Below are 19,060 nucleotides of genomic sequence, written 5' to 3' on the forward strand. Positions count from 1 at the left end.
TACCAAGAAGGTGATGACTATGGTTTCAACTTAGCTTGAGAGGATGGGTGTTTCAAATATGCGATGGAGCTTTTTAAGAGAGAGAGAGAGAGAGAGAGAGAGAGAGAGAGAGAGAGAGAGAGAGAGAGAGAGAGAGATGGTGATGAATGGATGAGTGGCTTGAGTAGATTTTCCAGCAGCTTGACGATTGCTTGGTCGTGCTCTAGATGGTTGAAGATAATTTGTTGATGTTGTACCGAGATTGTGTGAGCTTGGCATGAGGGCTTGTAGTGTGGGAGCTAAAGACCCACAAGTTTAGCAAATGGGAATGCATGTGATTGACTTGGTGTTGGATATGCTTGAGTTTGGGTGTTGAGAATTTTTGGTTTATGGCTATGGCTATAGGGATTTAAGAGTTTCAAGAAAATGAGGATAGGAGGAAAAACTTGAGGCTTGAAGGATATGGTGTTTATAGCTTGGTAGAGTATGAGGAGGAAGGAAAGGCTTGGAGTTATGCTTGGTGAGGCTTTATAAAGAAGATGATGGATTTCAAGGATGAGAAAGTAAGAAACATGGTTGTGATGGCTGTTGGGAGCTTACAGCAGCCAAGTGAATTGGTCGATGGTCACTAGGATGCTTACAGCAGTCAAAGAATCGAGGTTGATGGCTTAGGAATGACTGTGATGGCTGCTAGAATGCTTGCAGCAGCTAAGAGAAGGAAGAGTTCTCATGGTTGCTGAGAGGCTTGCAGCAACCAAAAGGAGTTGGTTTTGCCTGGGCAATGCCTCCCAATTTATAGAAGGTGAAGGCTCTCTTTCGTTTCCAATAGGTAAAAGGAAGTGTTGGAGCTAGTCTATTTTCAGTGGGTAATAGGGAGCATTGGGACATTCTTATTTTCAGCAGGTAAAGGTAGGCATTGGAAAATAACTATTTTCTATGGGTAAAAGGAAGTGCTTGAAGAATATCTCATTTGCTCACCCACATTGGAGAACTCCAAGTAATGGACTTGGACTTTGGTTCTCTCAAGTAGCTAGCCCAAAGTCTCCATTATCCAAGAGCTTCTGTGGGCCTTGTGGACCTTCGTAACCTTCCACACCACAATCCCTTGTGCAAACCTCGTAAACCACATTACTTAGGTTCATGTGAGCTTGGTAGGTGATTAACATAGGTAAAATGTATTAGCGTGACATGGAGTTATTTGGCATGTGCTTGGAATGCTTGGGCATGTGTTACAATGACTTGGGCTTTTGTGACCGAGCTTAGTGACATATCAGAATTAAAGGAATAGGTTTTTGGCATGACATGGATGCTATTAGAATTTGTATAAAAGCTTGTGTACATATTTATTTTGTCGAATTAATTCCCGAAAATATAATTAGAATTAATACGTGACCAATTTATCCCTATTTCATACGTCATATTGGGCTTTAAATGCTTTTGGGCCTCAACAATATGATGAAAATCAATTAGAAAAAGCAGCTAATGATATGCTTTCATTTTTTAATTATGTGACAATAAGGTTTTGGAGGATGCTGAATTTTAATAAAAATTTCAAATTTTTTAAAATTGTAGTATAACAAAGTAGCTCATACTCACTTGTATATTATTCATTTTGGTGCCCACTATTTATATCATTCATCACCCATAATTGGTAGGGTACAGTGCATAATAACAAACCGATAAATATTGTAAATACAATCATTAGTAATTATGGTAGCTATTATGGGTGTCATCCATAACCTTTGAATTTACAAAACTCCCCTATTCATCCACCATGTATGGAATATGCCTCGTTAAAAACCTTGCCAGTAAAATAAGGTGGGAAATAACCTGGACGAAGGGAAAAAGAGTACATGTCCATCTATAATATAGAACGTTCGACACTACCTCATTAAAACCTTATCATGAAAAATCTAGTAGGATAAAAACCTGAGCGAAGGAGAAGGTCTAGATGTTTGAATTGATGCATTCCAATATTGTTGACCATCTTTCTAGATGTTGTAGTTAGTAATGCTATAGTGAGTAGTGTTGACGCTCAAAAATGTTTTGGCACTTTTGAGCCCAACTTAGTGATGAGGTGTGATGGATGATGGGTGAAGGTGAGGATTTGGGCAAACGATAAATATACAAAAGACAAGAGATACGTGGTTCACCCTTAATGAATGGACTACATCCACAGAGAAGTATATTATCATTATTATAATATTATGTATTTACATTTGTACATGGGATTGGACCTAAATATAAGGTAAGAAAGGAGAAGGCCATGACTAAAGATCAAGTCCAACACAAGAATCCTTTCCTAAGTGGAGAGTGGTCTCATTTTATAGATGAGGGGGAGTCTACACATCTTGTCATATTCCAACGTGGGACTCTTTGCCTTGCTTAGATTTGCTTCTAGTTGTTTGGTCAGATATGGTATAAACAAATAGTAACTCTGCAAAATTATTGTTGGATTGTTTCTGTTGAACATTTATCTCACCATTCTTCTGAAGCTCATGCGTATTGAAATTTTTTGGTGAAATATGCTTGGTTTTGTCACCTTGTATCCGTTTTTTATTTGTGCAATACAAAAGCATCATTTTTAATTAATGTCTTATATAGTAATGTTGAAAAATCTTTAATTGAAAAATACTATATTGGAGAATCTTTAATTAAAGACAACGCATTAGTTTCTCAAATATGTTGTATCATTGATCTCAACAACATACATTAATTCCAAGCTTGAGGACCAAGTTTTCACATTTTTGCGCTCTTCTCCTTATCCAAATTTACGACTACTGGTGCTTCTGGGATTGCAAAGTGTAGACCAGATCCACACAATCGACTGCTACACCAGATCGAGCTCAAGCACAACTTGCTAAACAGTTTTGGGAAAACTATACAACATACGACAAATCATATATATCAAGCTCAACCTTTCACAAATCATGACATAGAGAACCATCATATGGTTTTGCTCAAAAATTGACACGCAGATTTGCTGTAAAATAAGAGGTAGCCTACAAATAAAATGGGTCATCCATCCAACATAGAACATTGAATCCTCTCAGAAAGTTACAGTTCACAATAGACCAGAAATTGGAAGAAGGAAAAGAAAAAGAAAAAAATTGAACTGCCAAACCATTGTCACAAGACATAAAAGAGGGAGGCAAAAACACCACCACCTCCACTAGAGTCTACTACTTTTTTTCAAAGATTTGATTACAAAAACCATAAACATAAAAATGGAAGCTAGGAATCCCATATTAATTTCTGCACGTTCGCCCAACCCTTGCTCTCTTTTTTTTTTTTTCTTTTTTTTTTTTTTTTATGTGGTTCATAAAATCATGTGAGTTAGGTTTCTTGAAACTCTCACTTAGCCATCATCACCTTGACAAACTCCTCGTAATTTATCTGGCCATCACCATCAACATCAGCCTCACGAATCATCTCATCAACTTCCTCGTCAGTGAGCTTCTCCCCCAGATTTGTCATCACATGGCGCAGCTCAGCAGCAGAAATGAAGCCATTCTGATCCTTATCAAAAACTCTGAAAGCCTCTTTCAGCTCCTCCTCAGAGTCAGTGTCTTTCATCTTCCTGGCCATCAGGTTTAAGAACTCAGGAAAGTCGATGGTTCCATTACCATCAGCATCCACTTCATTAATCATGTCCTGGAGCTCTGCCTCAGTTGGATTCTGCCCCAATGATCTCATCACAGTCCCAAGTTCCTTGGTAGTGATACAGCCTGCATATTAAAATTATTAGAAACAGCAATAAGTTGCTTCTTATGATTGGCAGCAGATAATTGCTTATGGAGGAAAACTACTGAAGAAGCTAAATTCTTACTATTATCATCTTTATTAGAGGAACACAACTAAGCTAAATTCTCACCACCAGTACCAACTTTCTTATCTATTAAGCACAACAACAGAACACAAGGTATGCAGATTCCGAGATGATAACAAAAATTAGTGGCATTTCATATCCTTTGAGAAAGTGAAAAATGGTATGCAAAATTCCCTTTGTACAACAAAAGACACGAGTGTAAACACGCATAGAAACGTATGGAATCAGCCATTACCAATACATGGTCAAAAAACAGACCATACCAATTGTAAGAGCTGCTTTAAAAATTCATAGCATCAACAATAATAAAACACCCAAGCATCCACAAGAGATGTATTTAGCCCATTATTTACCTCTGTGTGAAAGTATAGAACATGGGAATTGAAAGAAAATAAATCACACTAGAGCATCCAACTAACATGATCCACAATTATTCATCCTACAACACAAGCATAAACAATGCAATCCGACAATATGACACTTGAATCGCGTATACAAGCACATAAATCCAAAATATACAGCCACCTGCACAAGTTACATCTCCACAAGAAAAATACATATCCAACACAATAAATCTTCAATTTCCAATACAGGCTTTACTTACAGCTTCAAACACTCTGTTATGTCACATCTATGCAACAAAGAAAAATTTATGGCTGGAGTTATTGCATGACAAAAATGATAACTAATTCAACGTCGTTGTACTTTTCACAGGTCTTCAAATAAATAATCATTTCATAAAGATCCGGGATTAATTACCATTTTACAAATCAAAACGCTCAATACCATTCAAAGAGAAGATTAACCATTTCTAAATCGCTCAACTTCAAACGTTTTTTCACACAAATTTTCCTTTCCAAAGCTAATGAATCCGCAAAACCAAATATCACGATTTAAAAGGAAAAATTCAAAATCGATGATCCAAATTCCGCAGCAGAAAGTCAAATTAAACGCAGAAAATATATACAACATGACCCAATACATGACCTAACCCTAATTACAAAAACAAGAACCAAAATCAGAAACACAAGACCTAGATCTGGCATAGATGAACGATCCATAACATGTAAATACGAATAATATGCAAATATTGGAAGGGAGATCTAAGTCTAACCATCGCCATCCTTGTCGAATAGGCTGAAGGCTTCCTTGAACTCAGAGATCTGATCGTCGGTCAGCTGATCCGCCATCGGTGCTTGTCTGTTTCCCGAGAAACTGAGATTGCGTTTTCTTTTCTCTTCGAAATCAAGAACACAAAAATTTGCGAGAAAAAGAAACAAAGAGAGAGATTTTCTTTCGTTCAGACAAACAAGTGAAGAAGAGTGTCCGTTTTATATCAGTCCAACGCATCTCCTTTCGCATCTCAACTTTACCATTTTAGCCCTCGAAGCCTTTCATTTTTTCCTCTTTCGAAATGACTGTTTTGTCCATATCGCGACTCTTTTTCTAGCGACTTCTAAATTGAATGTGGAAACAGACGCGTCTAATAAATTTCACAATATTAAATTACCAAAAATAAAATGACAATATTATTATTTACCCAAAAAATATGCGCTTATCAAAATACTATTTTTGGTTCTTTCTTTTGTTGTTATAATATGATGTAGACTTGAAATGTTGTTTATATTTTAATATTTCTAGAGGGTTTTTTTAAGTAATATTTAGCATTATCCATACATATATATATACACAGTAAAACGCATGGAAACATTCAAAATACAAAAAATTACCCTTGATTAATGAATTTATTAAGAATTAGAATTTTCATTAAAAGAAGGATATTATAGTAAATCAACAATTTTTCATATTAAAAAAAATTAAAAAGTCAAAATTAAAAATAAGAACATGAGTCCTATTTTCATGGCATACAACAACCAAATTATTTTCTCTCTCTTAATTCTAAAGTGAAAAAGAAAAACCAATTGGCACACACTAGCTTAATAGTTTATGTTGTTATATGATTCCCAAAAAAGAAAGAAAATAACTCAAAATAGTTTTTTTAATATTTAAAAATAACTAAAACTAGTTAAGTGGGGGTCACTTTGGACATATTGACAAATTAAAAAGGCAATCGATACGGAACGGAAAAAAAAAATCTTTTTAATTTTTTAATTTTTTTATACAAATGATTTTGAGATAAAAGAGTTTTATGACACACGCTGTCAAAATGAAGGTTGAAACATGAGACTATTATTCTGCAAGTTAAGGCCCTTTATACTGGGCTAGACTCCGTTGATACAACAGTTTCTTTATACATGATTTTAAGCAAATTGTGTCATAAGTTGCTTATAAAATTAACAAATTTTTTTATGTTTTTATATTTGGACCAGTTAAGTTTGTTCATATTTGGGTAAATTAAAAACTTCTCAAATCTTTTACCCCAAAAAAAAAAAAAATCTCAAATCAAGGATGAAGAAATAGTCATTTTTTGTTGGATAGTTATGGTTTTGAATTAAATTAAGAAGGTTCTTTTTATTATAGTTCTAAATTGGATTGAAATATACATACAAAAATATTTGAACTTATAATATCTCACTTGCTCATCACATATGAATGCCACTTGAATTAGAGTTCATAAGCAATACTTTTACCCTGATTCTTACATAATTATGCTAAACCAAACCTATCTATCATCTCCATCTTTGTATGATATATTTTGGTCCTTCTAGATGCACACCCATATTTAGTAAAATAACCATATTGCAAGTTCTTCATAGATAATACTTGTAAGATTAATTCCACGATAATGAATTCAACTACTTGGTAATACTTTTAACATATTTTTTTACAAGACTTACGGTTATCATAGGCGTTCAACTATTATATTAAGAGTTCTAATGTTTATTTTAAAATATATAATTAATTTAATTAGATATACAAGTAACATATATTGTTACCATCTTACATTTTTCTTTGAATACTATACTAAATTCATCAAATTGTACACATGTTTTCACTCTTTTTGATGTCGACAAAGAATTCTCATATGTTATGTGATTGTTCCAAAGAGGGGCATTTTAGGTAAGGTAAACTTTTGAGAAATTTTTCAGAATGGGCATAACTATAAAAATAATAATTATAAAAAAAGAGAAAATAAGCAATTTCTCGAAAATTAAAATTTAAAATTTTTGACCTTTGGAAAAATGATGAACGATAGTGATGGCCTTTATCATGCTGCCATGTGGCACCCAAGATGACATGGATAATTCCTGTCAAATCAGAGCCCATCAAATACAGTGGTCTCCTGAGGTACTGATTGTAGCCGAGTATAAGTCTTGGTCTATTTTTACCTAAGAATAACTTTACGCGTAGTGTGGTGGTTGTTGTTGTCAATAATTTTTTTTTTTTTCAAAGGTTTCGAATTATGTGATATAATTTGACGCGGTTTGTACGCGTACGCGGAATGTGAGCTCATCCCCTCTCACGTTGACTGCCACGTAACCACACTTCCCCGTCCATCTTGAACTCTCTCTCTCAGCTCAGGCAACCTTATCGATTCTTTTCTTGTCCTTTTTTTCTTTTGTTTTTTGTCCGTTTACCTCGAAGAAAATATTGAGCCTGAAAAAGAACGCCAGGGACTTGTGCACCAAACCAGCCATTGGTGGGGTTTTGTTCTAGCCGCCGCTTCTCATTTTCTTTTTCTTTTTTCAAGCGGTCCAATTCTAATCCAACTTCGGAAACTCCTTAAAAATACATCCGTACTCTAAAAACTTGATCTCTGTTATATATAACAAAATGAAAATTGTAAAGAGAATTGGAAAGTAGAGAAAGACAACAGAATTTGTGTCGATCAATTTGTATATCTCGTTATAGTAAGATCTCTTATTTATAGGGATATAAAGACATTAACAACTCATAAATTACAAGTTCATAACTATGATATTTAGTGCATAGGTTACATAGAATTAGAAATGGTGAATGCTAAGAGGTGTGGTGGTCATCCGCCAACTCATGTATTTAGAATTAGAAATGGTGAATGCTAACCACCAAATCATATATTTACAACAATCTCAAGATTTTTTTAAAATATTTTCTTATTCACTTCTAATAAACCACAAATCCAAATGCCAATGGGGTCATACTTAGTAGAAAAGTATGTTTGGCCTCAGACCAATGGTCTCATATTCAAAATCCTTAGGCATTAGTGCATGTGAGTAAATTATCCCCCTCCCCCTTCCTACCTTTGACAAAAAAAAACCTGAAATCCAAATTATCCCAATCAATTTCCAAAAAATTTCATAAAATTTTTCTAAAATTATAAAATATTTTTTAAGGACCTCAAAATATTTAGTGTCTCATAGCTTAATCCAGAATTGGTCATTGGAAAACATCCTTTGAGATTATTGTCGAGGTTCTCAAAAAAAAAAAACACCTTATAGCACCACACTAGGGAAGCTAGAATTGTGCTTTTTAGGGATAAAATGTACAACTTGACTTGGCCCTTGATGAATTTGTTCAGAGCAACAACTACTACAAAAATGGCAAAAATAGGGGGCAATATGGCTTGAGAAGAGAGAGAGAGGAAAATTTTGACCACATCGCTTTTGTTTTGCTTGTGAATAATGTGGCTGGACCTATGGCGAATTAGAATTACGCTTAGGAGAATAAACTAGTTGACCGTAAACAACTATTTCTTCGCCCAATGTGCGGCCATCAAAAGTAATCCTTTGATGAAACTCATATTGTTTTGAAGTTTTGTTTTTGGCGAAGTTATTGGAGCTTGAATGGATTAGTGACCCAATTGGCCTCAAGTAGTCTAAACATGACTTAACTTGACATTTGAAAGCCAAACTTAACTTGAACACTTATGGGCCAAAATAAGATGTTCATAAATTCCAAATGTCTTTTGGAGGGGAAAAAAGGGAAAGATAAAAGACTTAAAAGGATTAAGTATTTTGAGGAAAACATATTCAATAGATAGATTGAGGATGATCATGAGTCTCATATAGAAATATATGTCTAACACAATTTGAAGGAATAGTAGTAGCGTACATGTTATAACATAACCAAAAGTAATTTGCTTAGTGATTATATAATGTAATCATTGTATATTAATTCAAATTATGCACTGCTAGAAAAAACATAATTGGCGATAAAATGTATCAACTACGAAATATTTTGGGTCGTTGATAGGATAATTTTGTGACCGCATTTTAAAAGTTACTCGCTCATTTTCCCTTTAACATTTAAGAATATCAAATTTGATAAAGGGTAATGATTTGCGACGAAACACTAAGTATTAGCGACCAATTGTGATTCCTTTCAATGTTGGAATCTATAACTACTTAGTATTTTGGTCGCCAAGTAAATGGGCGGGAGATGAAATTCTAGGCGAGAAACACCAGACAATCATGCGACGAAACAATTAGTTACTCATTGCCAAAGAATTTTCCCGCTTAAAAATGTTTCATGGAATTGAGCAACCAAGTGATTTTGTCGTAGATACATTATAAAGACGGAATGACTCTACCAAAACACTACCATTTTAAGTGTTTTTGGTGGTTTTTTTTTTCTTCTTAAAATTATTGTTTTAATTTTTATTCTGACCAAAAGAAGCTTTATTTTTTATAATCACATCGTCCAGCTCTTTAAAGATTTCAATCATTTGATTTGCAGAAAATAGAACAAAAATCATGATTATTCTGCCCTGTTTGTTAATAAAACTGTTGAACATGGTGAATTTAGAGAACGGATGCCCTGCAAGTTGCAACTCAAAGCTCTTTTCAAGGTCCCTTCTCTTACCCACCCACTGCAATCCACCCTCTCTTTCCTACAACCCGGTGAACAGCCAACACTACCATCTATTCAAATATGACGATCTTTCTCTCTCTTAAGCTCAACCTCAAATCTAATCGACCCACACAACCCAACATTAGGCATCTCCTCCCTCTGTCTCTACGGCCAAACGAAAATTCAATCCCAAAAGTGCAAAATTGTGCATCCCCGTAAATTGAGTTTGTTTTCCTTCATTCTATGTTGCTTCTTTCACTTAAAAAAAAAAACAAACAAACAAACAGAGTTTGAAGGTGTTTTCTTTTAACATAATTTTTTTATTTTCCTATCAATTTTCTCTGTTTCTATCCACTATTTATGGTTCCAAGATTTTTTTTGTTCTTTCAATTTTTCTACCTTGAACTTATTACACTGTAATGTACCTGCAATCTTGGTTAGTAGAAAGGTCTATCTCCATCCTTTGCCTTCAGCGATGCCGACCACACATTCTTCTCTTCTGCAATAGCTCCACAAAGGGTATTTTGCTTTTTTTCACAGCTTCATGGTGAGTTCTGCCCTTACTCTGTATTTTCCTGTCTTATGTGGTTCTGTCCTGTTCCTCTATATCTCTTTGACCCTCAAATCTTTATAGGCGAAACATCGAAAATTGCTGGGATCTTGGCAGTGAGGACCATCCTCGCAACCTCCGATTGTTGCTGTGAGTGCTTTTGTACTTTTTGTCTTCTTCTTTTCTGTTTACGCCTTGTTTTGACTTATGCTTCCTTCTACAGATGCCTATACATTCCCTTGAGTTCATCGCCACGGCCTCTTTTGTCGATCCGATGGCGGAATTTGAAGCCATGGACCTAGATGCCCATGGATAAGTTGGAAAAGCTTAGCTCTCTGTTGGTAAGATAAAGTCGAGCGTGGAAGAAGCAATGGAAGGCGAAGATCCGCGTCTTGAATTGAGGGCTGGATGAGGACAGAGAGGCCTTTGACCAGCTGATGAAGGATCTGGAGTCTGCTGCATAGACAGAACATGGCCCCAAAACCCATACTTGAGATGAGCCTTGGCTTGCAAGGGATGTGCTTAACCTTCACAACCGTTATGAAGATCTGAGGCCCACCTTCAAAACCTCGAGTTCTGCAAGGCCACTCATGAAGCCAACTTGGCTGACTTTGCAAGCGAAAGCAAGGTGGACCAGGATGGTTGCGGGGTACAAAGAAGCCAAAGCTCTGCGGATAATTTGGAGAAGCAGTTAGAGCTTCAAAGGCGGTGGCGGAATGGGAAGTGCAGCAGACTCTGGATTGAGCTCTAAGACCAAAGCCACCTTCCTTATGCGAGCATGGTTGCAGCTTCTAGGCCATACAGGAGATTGCAGGAGGCTTCAATTCATCAGGGTGTGCTGCTCCAAAAGGAACTTTCTATCAAGAAGACTAATCTGCAAGTGACTCTCAGAAAATTAGGATTTTGATTTCGTTATCTTTTGCTTTTTTTTTTTTTTAATAAACAGCTTGCCATGGGGAAGGCCCTACGGCTTATTTATTTTAAATAAAGTTTATTTTGTTGCAACTTCTAGTTTTTTTATTTCTATTGATGGAATGAACGGAAAACAGAAGTAAAAGTACAACAAAGGGACAAACTCAAAATAAATCTAAAACAAAGGTAATTTTGAAAGGAATCAAAAGATTTTTAGTGTAATCTTGTGTCTATCCCAGGGTCTGTTTGTACAGCCTGCGAATCCCACATGGTTGGATAAAACTTTTTTAACCATTTGCCATTGATTGGGGCCGTATGAATTTCTCCATCCCTATCCTGCAACCTGTATGCCCCCATTCCGAGGATCTGATTGATTATGAAAGGGCCTTCCCATGTAGGCGACCATTTTCCATAACCAGCCACATGGGTTCCAAGAGCTGGCTTTCCAGACTATCTCCCCTTCTTCAAAACTCTTGTTCCTAACTCTCTTGTTATAGGCCCTTGATACAAATTCTGTTTTCTGCCGAGAGTTTGTTGAGAGTGTCAATTCTGCTTGCATCCAATCCTTCCAGTTCCAGCAGCATGGCTTGGGAGTAGTTTTCTCCTACTAAGTCATGTTGGTGAGCAATTCTGAGGGACTGAACAGCTATCTCCATAGGTAGAATTGCATCATGACCGTAGGTTAACGCATAGGGAGTCATGCGATTGCTTCTCTTTTTGAAGTTCTATATGCCCACAGAGTTTCTGACAGCTTCTCATGCCATTGTTTCGGATTCTTCTCAAGCATTTTCCTGATAATGTTGATGATCACTTTGTTGCTTGATTCCGCCTGTCCATTGGCTTGGGCATAATAAGGAGTGGATTGGAGCAGTCTGATTTTGAATGCCTCTGCCATGTCCAGCATTTCTCCGGATATGAAGGAGGATCCTCTATCAGTTGTGATTGATTCTGGGATGCCAAATCTTTGTATAATCTGTTCTTCTATGAAAATGATGATCTCTTGAGATGTAGTAGATTTAACAGCCTTGGCTTCTACCCACTTAGTGAAATAGATGCTGTGGCAACAATGATAAGCGATCTTTGCTGCTAGCTCTGTTGGATAGATCTTGCCAATGAGGTCCATTGCCCATCCTCTAAAGGGCCATGGCTTTACTACTGGATTCATGGGAATTGATGGAGCCTGCTGGATTGGACCGTGTCTTTGACAAGATTCACATCCCTTGGAATAGTTAATGCAATCTTTCATCATGGTTGGCCAGAAATAGCCATACCTTCTAATTAGCCAGCACATTTTTCTCCCACCTTGATGTGCTCCACAGATTCCTTCATGGGTTTCCCCCATGACTTTCATGTATTCTTTCTTCCCGAGGCACCTTAAAAGCACCTCATCCTTACTTTTTCGGACCAAATCTTCATTCCACATAAGGTAGTTTAAAGCCATGATTCTGATTCTTTTTTCAGAGGCAGAGTTGGATATCGTAAATAAGTCATGATAGGATTTCTCCAATCATCTTCATTGATTGTGGCGGAAATTGACATCTATTTCCATTCCTGGTTAGAACGGATGGCGTGCTTTTCTTTCCTATCCACGATGATTCTTTGTACACAATCTTCGGGCATTTGTATGCCTGTTGCCGCCTGAGCCAACTCATTAGCTGCAAAATTTTCTTCCCTTGGGATATGTTCCCAAGTGGCCTCTCTGATTCTGTCAGAAGATTCCTAGCTGCCACCAAGTAGACGGCTAGTGAAGGGCTTAGGCACTTGTATTCCCCAGCAATTTGTTTTAAAACCAGCATGGAATCTCCCAGAATTTCCACAGATTGGATTCCTAGTTCTACCAAGCATTTCCAAGCCAATGATTAGAGCCTCATAATACCTGTTGTTGGTGCACTTGAAATCCAATTGGAAAGAGTAGCAGTGTCCGATTCCAAGTGGTTCTTCCAAAACAATCCCTGCTCCGGAAGCTATATCAGTTTTTGATCCATCAAAGTATAATTTCCAAGGTGCAAGGTGAACTGAATAGATAGGATTGTTGAGGCAGGTGTGAGCTCTGGTTAATAGATCTGCATTTGCTATGTCTAAAGAATCCATATTTTCAATATCCTCCCGGGATGGTCGCTGGAAATGCCTTACAGCTTGTCCTTTGTGACTTTACGAGAACATATCTGAAGGCAAATTTTGTCAAGGCGGGTCCATTTTCCAATTCTCGCCTCTCAGCATTGGTCTTGTTAGCATGTATTTGATCAGATCTGTTTTGGCAATGATATAGATGGTGTATGGCAGCATGTAATGTCTGAGTTTCACAGCAGTGAAGTACAAGGCTAGGCAAAGTCTTTCAATTGCAGAATATTTTCTTTCCACCTCTGTTAGAGTTCTGCTTAGGTAGTAGACTGCCTGTTCCTTCCCTTCCTTGTTATCTTGAACTAATAAACTTCCAATGGATATTTCTGATGCAGATATATAGAGCTTAGAATGGTCTGCCTCTCTTTGGTAGGAATGAGTGGTGGATTCGAGAGGTAATGCTTGATTTCCTCAAAAGCTTGTTAGGTGCTGTTTTCCCATTTAAAGGTTTGTTCCTGTTTTAATCTTAACAAAGAAGAGAAAGGCTGGATCTTTCCTGTAGAATTGGATATAAATCTTCTTAAAAAATTAATTTTTCCCAAGAGACTTTGTAGTTCCTTTTTGTTTCTAGGCGGCAAAGCTTCTATGATGGATTTTGCTTTGTTTTTGTCGATCTCTATGCCTCTTTGGTGAACCAAGAATCCTAGGAAATTTCCCGCTTGAACTCCAAAAACGCATTTCTTTGGGTTCATTTTTAGTTTATGTTGCCTCATTCTTAGGAAAGCTCTTCTCAGATTTGTCATGTGGTTCTCCTCCTCTGGTGATTTAATCACCACATCATCAATATAAACTTCCAAGGAATGCCCTATCATATCATGGAAAACAGAATTCATTGCCCTTTGATAGGTAGCCCCTGCATTTCTCAAGCCAAAAGGCATTACTGTTGTATTCAAAAGCACTGTATGTCTGGACACATGAAGTGTCTTGTGGATGTCTTCTTACAGCCATCATGATCTGATTGTAACCTGCGTTGCCATCCATAAAAGATAGCATCTGGTTGTGGGCAGCTCCATCTACTAGCATGTCTGCCATTGGCCTAGGGTACTCATCCTTGGGAGAGGCCTCATTGAGATTTACGTAATCCACATGATTAGCGCTGATTTTCTTTAAACCCCAGTACAACATTAGCCAAATCATCATAGATGGCTGGCCTGATGAATCCTGCCTTGAGCAGCCTTTCTATTTCTTCCTTGACTTTCAGTTCTGTGTCCATGGACATCCTTCTTCTGGCCTGTTTGACTGGAAGGCATCCCTCTTTGATTGGCAGTTTGTGTTCTACCAACCCCCTATCTAATCCTGGCATCTCATGATAATGCCAAGCAAAACAATCTTTGAACTCCTGTAGAAGTGCAATGAGTTCATTCTTAAGTGGTTCTTTCAATAGTGCGCTGATAAAGGTAGGCCTTGGATCCTCCCTGGTTCCTAAGTTTATCTCCTGCAAAGGGTCTTCTACCTCTGGCAGAGAAGTCATCCAGGTCAGCTGGTGCAAAATCTAACACTTCCTCCTGTAGTTCCTCTTCCTCCTGGCCTTCCGTGCTTTCATGAGTGAATTCTGCCATATTGATGGCTGGATTCTGCACAAAAAGCTTTCTTTCCTCCCAGTATATCAACAATCTCTTTGTAATGGACCGGATTGTTGCAGCTCGATCCTTTTCTTGTTGATTGGGACTAAACATCGGAGTTTTGGAAGTTTAGGACAAAAGGTCTGTTCCAATCCTCCAAAGAGTTGGTTAGACCTTCTTCAATGAGCCTCTGGGCCGTGACACCATGGGGGCGGCCATTCTAGTTGACTCCAAAAAAGGTGAAAGGTCCAAGGTCATCATGATAGTACCTTGCCTCACAACACATGGCAGAAGGTAGAAATGGCAGTGGATCGGCCTCTATTATCTCCATGTAGCCTTCTTCATTCCATAAAGCTAACTGTTGATGAAGAGTGGAAGGAACACATAGACTCTGATGAATCCAGTCTCTGCCAAGCAGTGCATTGTAAGTGGTAGAAGTAGTATCTACCACAAAGAATGCAACCTTCAACTTCTTGCTTCCTACTAAAACATCTACATCCAGGATCCCAAGGGTTTTGGTGATGCCCCCTGCGAAATTGGTGACGGTCAAGCGGGTTGGAATTAAATCCCTTTTGTCCTGCCCATTTTGCTCAACATTCTATGAGGCAGAAGGTTGATGGCTGCACCTCCATCTACCATAACTTTGGGGATAGGAACACCCCCAAAGTTTGCTGTTATAAACAAGGGTCCGAGGTGGTTTGCCATTTCTTTGGTTGGTTTGGAGAAGCAAAGTTGACTTGTAGCCAGCTTGTTGGTGGTTCCTTCCATCCTGGGATTGCCTGCTTTGTTTGGCATCTCTTCCGCCTACGCCAACTGCATTCAAAACTTTCTTGGGAAAATACATCTCCGTCCAAAGTGCTTTTGTCCCTCTATCGCCTGAACTTTTAGCGGGAATGAACACCATATTGATGCCTAGGTCGGCACGTAGCAAGTCCTCCAATTCTGCACCAAAGGCCTCGGTTTCTGCATCCAACTCTCCATCATAATCCATCACTCCACCGTACTCCTCCGTCCATTCTCCCGGTTCTTACATTTGAGGCGATTCAGTCATCTGCAGATGGTTCATAATCTATTTGCTCCTCTTCATACTCTTATTGATCTTCTTGTCCTTCTCTTGGAATAGGATCAGTTTTTCCTCTGGTTGCGGAGTTTTAAGTAAATCTTCTAAGATGGAAGCAGGATGGATAGAAGGTTTCTCACGAGGATTACTGCTTTTGTCAACCCGTGGTTGAGAGATTGCTTATTACATGCAGGGAAGTACTTGGCTCTTTCCCTTTTTGGCGGTGGCCTCTGGAAGCACTGTCGTTTTCTTGTTATTCGGGAATGTGCGATCTTGTCTACGAACCCTCCTCCTTTGAGTTCTAGTTAGCTCCATTGTTGGTCTGCCATTCTTCCCGACATAATACCACACGCTTTCAATGATGGGTGCCAAAGGTTTCTCACTTCCGGGCATTTTTATTGATATTTTCTCCTTGGGCTGCTTGGTCATTCTTCTGCTGGGCAGGCTTGGGGTAGTTTCTCTGTCTGGATCTATCATGGGGTGTGATCCTAATCCGGTCAAAAACACTTGGAGTGGGCGTTCCTATCTTTCCAGGACCACTTCCAACTCACCTCGCACTTGCACCTCTGCGAGCACTACTCTAGCTGAAATGGTTGCTTTGGTCTCTCCATAATCCCTTTTGGAACTATTGCGCTTCTCACTGGAGCCACCTCTATAGTTGTCTGTCTTTCTTCGTTACGGCCAATTTAGGTTGACCATATTAACTTGTGGCGGGGAAAAGTGCTGTGGTGACGGATGGAGGTTTTTCGCCACTTTAGCCTTCCTAACATTATCCCTTCTGTATGACATCTCTGAAAACAACACAACTATTGGTAGAATGATTCCAAGAATTGTGCCATCTGCAATCTGCCTTGAGTTCTTACTGGTTTGGGCATTCTGTGAGGTGTCTCTATTGCTTTCTGCAGCAACATTTCATCGAACAAGGCATCTACTTTGGTCAGATCAAAGGAATACACTTTGTTCTGCATTGGTTTGTTTGGAACAAACCCTCCTGTGAATGGTGGCGGCTTCTGATCCCTTGGAGGCTTTGTAAGAGTCTTACAACTGATGGGATGTTTTAATTTTGCCATTTCCGCCACTGCAACCTCTCCCTCCTCCGATCCCTCTGTATCTTCTTCTGACTCAACTTCAATCATATGTATTGAGAAAGAAAGGGATTTATAATACGTGCCTTTGGAAGAGTTTCTCTTCTGCGTGCTTTGCTTTGAGCAATTTCTCATACTTGGGCGCTTTATCGCCATTCTGCGGATCTCCAAGCGACATCCCATCAAATCTTTTCTCGAGAAAAATCATGAGGCGGCTTAGGTCATTTGGATGAAGTGTCTTTCTTCCATGGGGATTCGGCACTTCATTTTGAGCTTCCTGAACACTTTTATAAAGTCTTGGGTAGGTTCGTCTTCATTTTGTTTGAGGGCAGAAGGTCAGCGATGGTGACTTCATGAATCCGATAATAGTAGTCATGGAAGACACTCTCCATTTGTTCCCAAGTCTGAATGGAATTTGCTGGCAGATTAGTGTACCAAGTGAAAGCTTGTCCAGAGAGAGAATTCCCGAAAAGTCTTAGCTTTAACAGTGGGTTATTCTCTATGGCTATGCATTGGATAGAAAATCTGCCTACGTGTTCGACTGATGAAGCATGAGGATCCTTTCCGTTGAATAAAGTGAAGTTTGGCACTTTAAAACCTGGGGACAAAGGTATCTGATCAATGTAAGGTGGGTATGGCTTTCTGTAGGTGGGTCTTTCTCCCCTCCTGGCCTCAGGCTCCATCATTTCCCTGATCATCCTTTGCAATGCCCCACATCATTTAAAGCATTAACAGGGAGGAGATTTTGTCCACTTACAGTTTGGGCATAATTAATTCGTTGTTACGCCTATATGGCCTAAGCGAACTTCTTCCTGTGTTCCTCAGGTTCTTCCAAAACTGGGTGGTTCCTCCAGTTTGCCCCCTGCTGTTCTGTCATTGTTAGCATAGGGGTAGTTTCCCCCTCTGCCTCTCATTCCTCTTGCAGGTGGAGGGAATGGATTGGGGTCCATCCTTCGGGCACGTAGGGTATCTTGCTGGTTGTGAGCGAATTTCCATAGGGTGATCTTGTGGGGCCGCTTGTTGTGGAGCAGGTTGAGGCTCAGTTGATTCTGGGAACTTGTCTGGCGCGAGACCTTACAGCGTATTGGGGCTGGCGTTCTTGGATAGGAAGCGCTTCTTCCTGTGTCCATTGGATTTCCCCTCGTTACAGTATTCCAGCTACAGTGCAACAAGAGGATTCTCTTGATATGGCCATGCCAATCACGGTAGGGGACCATAGGGAAGATCTAGTTCTTTGGACCACCTCATCTGGATTGGGAGTCAGCCATGGCGACCTCTCGGTCTTTCTGAATTGCTGTTGACCTGCCATTGCATCATAGCTGTCATATTATTGAGAGTATCTTGGCTCCTTTGTGTTGTGACCTCTTGTCGTAACACGAATCCTATGTCGAGTTCATCATAAGGCCGGTCCTCGATCTCCTGCTCCTGTCTTTGCCATGTCTTGAATCTGGGCATCACTTTCTTGATTCAGATCCTTCCCGAGGGCTACTTGGTTTAGTTCCATATTGTGGTGTGGGTTCTGGCTAGAGCTTCCAGTATTCATGAACTTGCGAAGAAATTAATGAGAATATGTATACTGAGAAGTCCCACTGGGCGTGCCAAATTGTTCACCCGTTTTGGTTTACTCCTATGATGGAAGGGCAAAGTTCCCCACTGCCTTGAGAACCATAGAGTGGTCAACAAGTCAGCTTTCTTTGGTGTCTTGAGCGTGCCCTTGCTAGTAATAAAAATTCTAGCAGACTTAGTCTGGAATGGATAACTTGCGCCCCAAGTTACTGATTTCTTAAACAAACGATTGTGAATTTGGGTGAGGAATATCTCCCAAGTAAGTTCTTTTCTTGCCTCAGACTGGTGAGGACTTTAACAATTTATCTCAGTATAAAGAGGTTGTTCTGGCCAGAATGGTTGATGAAATTTAAACTGTTTTTAGGCGGAACTGCCTTTTACAAAACTATAAAAATAGATGCCAATGCTAAAAAGATAAAAAGATAGCTGGATCTCCATTTCTGCCTGGATGGGAGGCTCTGTTATGGGCCGGACTGAAATGCAAATTTGATTTGGTATTGACAACTCAGATTGCCGGTTTTCAACTACAAATTGATACCAAAGGTTGATTCTGCGAGCTTTAATGTACCTTAAGCTTTGGTGAAGCTTAAGTGGCGAGCTGCGGCTTCTTGATCTGAAAGGCGGTATTTGTTCTTGAGGACGTCGGTGAGCTAGAGACTGCATGAA

The 19,060-nt window shown here is 38.9% G+C and overlaps 1 protein-coding gene across 1 annotated transcript; it reads right to left on the reverse strand.

Annotated features, from left to right (window-relative positions):
* Positions 1-2,958: 2,958 nt before the first annotated feature.
* LOC103339134 (calmodulin-7) lies at positions 2,959-5,126 on the reverse strand. The gene is made up of 2 exons (XM_008242421.2): positions 4,923-5,126; positions 2,959-3,707 (listed from the first exon to the last, which is right to left on the reverse strand). The coding sequence occupies exons 1-2, from the start codon at positions 4,996-4,998 to the stop codon at positions 3,334-3,336; spliced, it is 450 nt and encodes a 149-aa protein (XP_008240643.1). The 5' UTR covers positions 4,999-5,126; the 3' UTR covers positions 2,959-3,333.
* Between the last annotated feature and the right edge of the window lie 13,934 nt (positions 5,127-19,060).

This window comes from Prunus mume, linkage group LG8 (assembly GCF_029339155.1).
Source record: "Prunus mume cultivar Tortuosa linkage group LG8, ASM2933915v1, whole genome shotgun sequence".
Classification (NCBI taxonomy): Eukaryota; Viridiplantae; Streptophyta; class Magnoliopsida; order Rosales; family Rosaceae; genus Prunus; species Prunus mume.